The sequence below is a fragment of the Elephantulus edwardii genome, unplaced genomic scaffold (assembly GCF_000299155.1).
Source record: "Elephantulus edwardii isolate Elephantulus edwardi_28Jun2011 unplaced genomic scaffold, EleEdw1.0 scaffold00222, whole genome shotgun sequence".
In the NCBI taxonomy this organism is placed as follows: domain Eukaryota; kingdom Metazoa; phylum Chordata; class Mammalia; order Macroscelidea; family Macroscelididae; genus Elephantulus; species Elephantulus edwardii.
In genome coordinates, this window is record NW_006399972.1 from 2,834,003 (window position 1) to 2,841,809 (window position 7,807).

Below are 7,807 nucleotides of genomic sequence, written 5' to 3' on the forward strand. Positions count from 1 at the left end.
TCTCTTCAGGGTATATTCCCAGTAGTGGAATTGCTGGGTCAAATGGTATCTCTATTTGCAACTTTTTGAGAAAGCGCCATACTGCTTTCCACAGGGGTTGACAGCTGTTAAATCCAATAGTTTGTTATAATGCCTTGTCTTGATGACCTCACTTTAAATCTTCTGTTTAACTCTCTTCATCATTCCTTCCTTTCACTTACTTTATTTTCTCTACATTCAAGAAAAAGATTCAGAGTCTCTTCTGACATTTTATTCTGATCTTTCCTTTCTTTCTTGTCTTTTTAATGGCCATTTGCTGATTTCATAGATGATATCCATGATGTCAGTTAGTTTGGTCTTAGGTCATTAGTGTTCACTGTGTCAAATCTATTTTGGAGATGGTTTGAAAATTCAGATGAGATAAATGAAAAGTTGTATTTTGGCTTTTATGGTCTTATTTTTAGTTTTCTCAACTTACAAGCTGGGTTTAGAAGCAGCTTTGGCACTAGGATATCACTGTTGACGTCAGATAAATCTTAGCTGACTGTGGCACTAGGATATCATTGTTCCTGTCAGATAAATCTTAGCTGAAAGCAAAAAGTATCAGAAAGATGTCTATTTGTATTTTATAAACTATGCAAAGGAATTGATTATATGGATTACAACAAATTGTGACTAACATTGACAAAACTGGGAATCCCAAAGCACTCAATTGTGTTCATTATGAAACCTATACCTTGACCAAGAAGCAGTCGTTGTAATCGAGCAAAATCAAGAAAGGAATCAGGAATGTATACTTTCTCAATACCTTGTCAGTCTAAATGCTAAACAGATCATTTGAGAGTATAGACTACACATAGAAGAATCAGGACTGGAGAAAGACAATATGCAGGATTGGAGGAGGATGTTTTGAAGATGACCTAACCTGTTGGCTGAAACTGAGGACTTGAGGCTCTTGCTGCAGAAGATTGAGGACCACAAACTTCCTTAAGGATGCACGTCAACATCAGGAAAACAAAAAATTTTTGCCACCAGACCAAAAGCAGCCTCATAATAGACAGAGAAAAGATTAACAATTTCATCTCGCTCAGATCTACCATCAACATTCTTGACACCAGCAGTCATGAAATCAAAAGACAAGTTTGCATTGTGAAAATCTGCTGTGATGGACTTCTCCAGAATGTTAAAGAGCAAGGATGTCAGTCTAGAGTCTAAGGTGCCCCTGATCCAGGCTATGTTCTTCTTAATTACTTGCTATGCATCAAAGAGCTGAACAATGATTAAGGATTACAGAAGAAGAATTGATGCCTTTGAAGTTGTGGTGCTGGAGAAGAGTATTGAACATAACATAGACTTCCAAGAGAACGAATAGGTCTGTCCTGAAGAGGGTAAAACCAGGTTCCTCCTAGGAAGCAAGGGTTTTGAAACTCTGTTCTACATATTTGGGTATGTTTTCAGGAGCGGTCAATTGTTGGAGAGACACATCATGCTTGGTAGGGTAGAGGGTCAGTGCAAGAAAGGAAAACTCTGAATGAAATGGTTGACACAGTGACTGTGGCAGTGGGGTCAGGTGTATTGGAGACGATGAGGTTGGCTCAGGATAGAGCAAAGTTCAGAGATATTGTTTGTAGGGCCTCTACAACTCATAGTCAACTTGATGAGACACAACAACAATCACAAAAACATCAAATTGACAGATGAATGGTAGTTGCTGCTGTTGTTGATTGCCGTCAAGTCAAGCACGACTCACAACGACCCTGTGAACAAAAGGTCTGAAGCCTTTTTGTAACTATTGACATTTATCAAAGTTCATAGAATTTCCAGAAGCACGTTGTTTAGGAAGTGGATGCCATTCCTACTTCCAAGAATGGTAGTTAATTAACAATAATTTTTAGAAGATAATTCCAGAAAATCATCACACAATTTACTCTCTGTAGTATCTACCACTATGCCTTATGGTTTACAATATTTGTTGGCATCAATGGAGTGTCCTTATCTCTGCTGATGTTCTGTTCAGCTCAGAGGTGGGGACATAAAGGAATAAGGCAGAATAAAGAGCATATGGAAGAAAAGAAGATAGAGGAGATAAAAATAACAAGGGAAAATACAGGAAGAGCAAAGATGGTGTACTAACTGAGACCTAACTACCTCTGTTTGTCTTAGTCTAAGTGACTTTTCCCTCCTTCTCTCTTTTTTTCAAAATTACTTTGAGTTTTTGTATTCTGCCTCAAGAATTCTTTGGCCTCAAACATGGCTCATTAAATAACTCAATGACATTGAGTTGGAACTGACTCATCGCTGACCCTCCAGTGGGTTTTCAGAGGCTGTAAATCACATGGGAAGAGATTGTTCAACTTTTTCCACAAAGATACTGGTGGATTTTGAACTGTCAGAGAGACGTGGTCTTTGGATTCGGTATAAATTCTGGTGGATGACACCACCATATTGCTCATGGAATAGACAAAGTCAATAATATCAAGCTAGTCAGCGATACAATGCAAAAAAACTTGGTCAATTTAACATGTGAAAAAACAGTCACAAATGTAAGTTAAGAAAACATTTCTCTGCAACATATTGTTTTCTCTGCATAATAAAATCTCTTTTATAGAAGATGGGTGTCCTAATATTCCAGACAGGCACTGAGCAAAATTAACTCCAATATGTCAATAAAGAGATAAATCTACTGAGGCAAGAGAAGCTGGCTATGATTATACTCAGGGGTGGGGTGAGGAAATGGTGGGGAAAGACATTCATCACAGATAGGCAACACCAGTGACCAGGGTGCTGAACTCCTAAAATCAATTTGGTTCCAAATTCTCCCTGGTTTAGTCCCATATCAATTTAAGGTAGCTCTAAAAAGAATATGAATGCAGCTGCCAACTCCATTAATTCGAACTTTCCTTCACCCTTCAAGTGATGTACATGTGACCAATTACTTTGGATGTTGCAAAATTAACTATTGTTTTTGGTAACTTGCCACCCAGGTGAAACGTTGACTGTGAAGTGAGACAGAGCCTCAAACAATTTTCCAAAATGAACAACGATTTACAGATGATGAATTTGGGTTCAGTAATGAGCAGAGCATGTGAAGACTAAGATGAGGCTACCTGGTTTATAATGATTTTCCCAACAAAATATCCAGATAGTCTCCTTTTTATTCTGTTCTTTTTGTGCTGAGCTTTAATAAATATTAAAGAATGGCACAGTAACAACAAAGATGTAGTTTTAGATCACCAGTGACTGCTGGCTCTGACTTATTTTCAGGCATGACTCATAAAAACTAATACAAACCTCAAAATTTACTAGACTCAGTTTCAATCTTTCTCCCAATTATTTCTTGCTTTAAAAAAAATCAGTAAATAGCATAAAACTAAAAGCTCTGGATTTTATTTTCTTTCACTTTTTTGTTTTTCCACACAACCTCAAAGACAATCCAAAGAAGAATAACCAATCTAAAGACTTGTTTAAGCAGTTAAATATATTATTAAGACATATCCATAGAAGGGGGCTCTGGTGGCCTAGTGGTAGGAAGCTGCGCTGCAATCCCAAAGACATATGGTTCGAATCCACCAGCTGCTTCTTGGGGAAAAAACATGGGCAATCTCCTCTTGTATGATTAACTGCCTCCAAGAACCCTCTGGAGGGTCAGCTATGAGTTGGTTCCAACTTGACAGTATACAACAACAACATTCATGTAAATATTGTTTAACTAAAGTAGGATATTAATTTAGTCTCAGAACTTTTAAACGGCAGTAAAATTATCTCTGTCATTTGTGTGATGCTTCTCATTACTCCAGCCATAAACCACTTTTAGGCAAGTACTGTGTCTTTTCTTTCACTAGCATATTCTGCCCCAAGAATTCTTTGGCCCCAAATGCGGCTCACTGAGTAGATGAGTCAATAATAGCCAAATGGCCAAAGATCCATCTTCAAAGAACTTGATCAGTGACACATATGAGAAAACAGTTACAAATGTAAATGAAGAAGGCATTTCTCCACAATCCCTTGCTTTTCTTGCATAACAAACAGAGTTCAGATTTGTTTATCTAACTTGCAATCTTCCAAGAGCCTATTCAAGAGCCCAACGGAAACCAATAAAAGGGTTTTGTCTACCACACAGATTCTGTGCATATTTCTCTTGGTTCTCTCTGTTAAGCTTTACTTAGCATTTTTCACATACTCTTTAAAATCTTAACTCTGTAAGCATAATTTTTGCAATTAAAAAAATTTCTATTTCCCAAGATTGAAGGGATAATATGTCTTGTTTTGAAATCTTGATTGTTACATTCTTTTTTTGGTTTGTTTGGGGTTTTTTCAGGGGTTGGTTTGGGGTTTTTGTTGTTGTTGTTGTTGTTATTTTATTGTTGTTATTATTATTATGATGTCATATTTTTATTTTACTAGCCATGCCCAGTGCTCTGTCTTGTATACCTACCACCATCATCACAAAACTGCAAATCAAACCATACAACGGTTCCCCTCAAATATAAGCCATGCAGTACTTACTTGACTCCTACTCTGTTTGATGTATCCTGGAGGTCACTTGGGTCAAAAAGTTGAGACTCTTTCAGGCCAAGCTCTTTACAACCTCTCAAGAATAAGATAATGTTGTCCTGAAAGGGAAAAATAATCAAGTCTCCATTAGTTTCGATTATAAACCAATGCTCCCCTTTAACAGATCACAAAGAAAAGAGCTCTTAGCACAGAGTCACCATGAGTCAGAATCTACTCACTAGCAACAGATTTTTAAATTTGTTTTGATTTTGTTTCCCCTTTTCATGATCAAGATCACTGGAGGCAATGACTGTCATTTTAAGGTAGGTCAAACACACTTTGATTTTTTTCAGATCCAAAGGCAACATTATAATAGATGGAGAAAAGCTACATTGAAACTGTCAACAACTTCATCTACTTCGATCCACAATAAAAATGCACATGGTACTAACAGTCAGGACATCAGGAGACATATTACACTGGGAAAGTCTGAAGTCATGGACCTCTTCAAATTATTGAGGAGCAATGACGTTAGTGCACCTTTATCAGGCCATGGTCTTTTCAGTCTCTTGCTATGCTGCTGAGAGCTAAACAGTGAATAAAGATTGCAGAAGAAAAATTGATACCTTTGAACTGAGGTATTGGAAAAGAGTACTAATTATTCCATGGAATGCAAAAAAAAAAACCCCCAAATATGTCTTAAAGAAATTGAAGCCAACGTGAGCCTTGGAGGCAATGATGATAATATAAAGCTTCATCTCACATACTTCAGTCATGTTGCTAGGAGAAGCAATTTCTTGGAGAGGGACATCATGCTTATGACAGAGAAAGAGAGGAAGACCCTTAACCACATAGTCTGACACAATGACTGTAGCAATGGACGCAAGGGTGTCAGACATTGTGAGAATGGCATAGAACAAGGTTCAGATCTGTTGTTCAAAGGATCATTATGAGTTGTACTCAACTCAACAGCACCGAACAACAATATATTTCAATAAGAAATGCTAGAGTTAGAAGATAATTCATACTTCTCAATTCATATCCATGCCAGATTTATTCATGTATAAAACTACACAACAAATTCCACTGAAAAGTCTAATATAGCATCCATATTTTAAGTATGAAAAGTCACAAAGAAGGCACAGAGACACTCTCTCTACATGCATTCCCAATTCGCACACATATCTGTGAATGCCATGCTCTAGTCAGCACATGAGCCAGCCAGCGGGGACAATTTGGGCTGGAAGATTTAAATGACTGCAAATCTCCTCCCAGCCTCTTTCTGTAACCTAATGACGCTGGAGGGGAGCAGGGCCCCAACTCAGAGGGAAGCTCAAAGGAGGAGTCACACAGACAAGAGTTAATGATGGCAATGACCAGAGCAAGCGGGGAGGACTCTGCTTTCAAATCCATAAAGCGCATCTTGTAAACACCTATCTGCGACATTCTTTACTATGAGGCTTTCTCCCATTTGTAATTTTGAGCAAACTTCACATCTTACTTTGTTTTGATGTTAGAAGCCCAACAGAATGACAGTGTCTAAATTCCAAAGGAGAAGAAGTAGGAAATGCTGACTTATTCTAAAGATTTCTAGTTAGCTCTTACATGGTAAGATAAAACCATGATGACAGGACAACCAAATGCAATATATGACTTTTAATTAGATTCTGTCTTCAAAAAGGAAAGGAAAAACATTTACAAAATTTCAGTTTAAATATAGACTGTATGTAGCCTTGGAAATCTTACCCCATGAGGAAGAATCAACTCAACAGCAGTCGGCTTGTATTGCTGTTGTCAGCTGCCACCAAGTCGACTCTGACTTACAAATGCTCAACACAACAGCTTTAACTCTTGTAGCATCCCCACAGTCTCTGTTGTGCTTAGTCCAATGTTGCATTCACTATGTCAATCCTTCTCACTGAAGGTTTCTCCTTCATTGCCCTTCTACCTTTCCAAGCATGATGTCCTCCAGGGTGTGGCCTCTCCTGATAATACAACCCATGTATGTGGGACAGTGTCTCATCATCTTCACCTCTAAGGAGCACCCTGACTGAGCTGCTTCCCAGACAGACTTGCTAATTTTTTTGGCAGTCCACAGTATTTTCAATATTCCTGGTCAATAGTTCAAAGGCAACAATTTTTCATTGGTATTCCTTATTCATTATCCAACTTGCATAAACATATGAAGCCATTGAAAACAACGTGTCTTGGGTCAGGATCACCTTAGTGTTTGAGTACAATGTTGTTGGTATGTGCTGTCAAATTGAAACGGACCCATAACTGACTCTTCACTGGGTTTTCAGAGGCAGTAAATAACACAGGAGGAGATTGTTCATCCTTCTTTCATGGAACAGCTGGTGGATTCAAACTACATGCCTTTGGTATTGCAGCACAGTTTCTTAACACTAGACCCCAGGAATTGTTCACCTATAGTTAATTTTCATAGAAGTGTTAATGATTTTTGAAGTTATATAAGAGAATACCTTAATTATTTTCTAAGCTTTTTTTTTAATCGGTTTGTTTACAAAGTTCGTATACATTGTGTTTCACATTATTCTCCATTCACACTGTATTTCATACAATCATTCTCATGCATTATGTTTTATAAAATTAATCACAGTTAGACTATATGCCTATCATTATTCTGTCTTTTCGCCCAGGTGCTTCCCCACAGATCCCTCCACCCACCAAACTGAGTAACCTTGTGGTTTCACCCCTACTCATCCATGGTGGTGTTACTGGGTATCACTAAGTCAGCTAAACCTCATAATCACCTTATGAACATCAGATCAAAACCTTGCCCTATCCTGGTCCATCCTCCCAATTTCAGCCATGATCAAGCCCTTTGGTGAAGTCACTGTGTCAATCTGTCTCTTTGAGTGTCTTCCTCTCATTTGTCATCCGGGACTCTGATTCTTTACTTTTTCAGCATGGTATCTTTCTCTATGGCATCTCCTGACATTATGCTCAAAGTACATGAGAAGCAGACTCATCAACCTTGTCTCCAAGGAGCATCTTAGTCACACTTTCTCGAAGACATTAATGTACAGATGGTGAATTATCTTTGTGTTTCAAATGGTTAAAAAGGAAAAAGTGTACTCAAGTGTATGTGCACGTTTAATGCACGCATGAGTGTATATATCTGCCTGTCTTTGGAGAAAGAGATAAAACAACTATGGAAAATATTAACAATTAATGAATCTAGTTCAAAAATTGGCAAAGGTTTTCCATAAGGGGCAAAGCAGTAAATATTTTAAAGACTTGTAGGTCATATAATGAATCTTGTTGTAATAACTCAATTCAGGTTTTATATCTTTTTATATTTTATATATAA

At 37.7% G+C, this 7,807-nt stretch overlaps 1 protein-coding gene across 1 annotated transcript in view; it reads right to left on the bottom strand.

The window, feature by feature from the left end:
• Positions 1 to 7,807, bottom strand: part of LIMCH1 (LIM and calponin homology domains 1) — a 559,635-nt gene that overhangs the window by 148,792 nt on the left and 403,036 nt on the right. Inside the window, exon 4 of the mRNA XM_006898180.1 lies at positions 4,486 to 4,592. Within this exon, the coding sequence (XP_006898242.1) occupies positions 4,486 to 4,592 (107 nt within the window). The remainder of the gene's footprint in view (positions 1 to 4,485; positions 4,593 to 7,807) is intronic.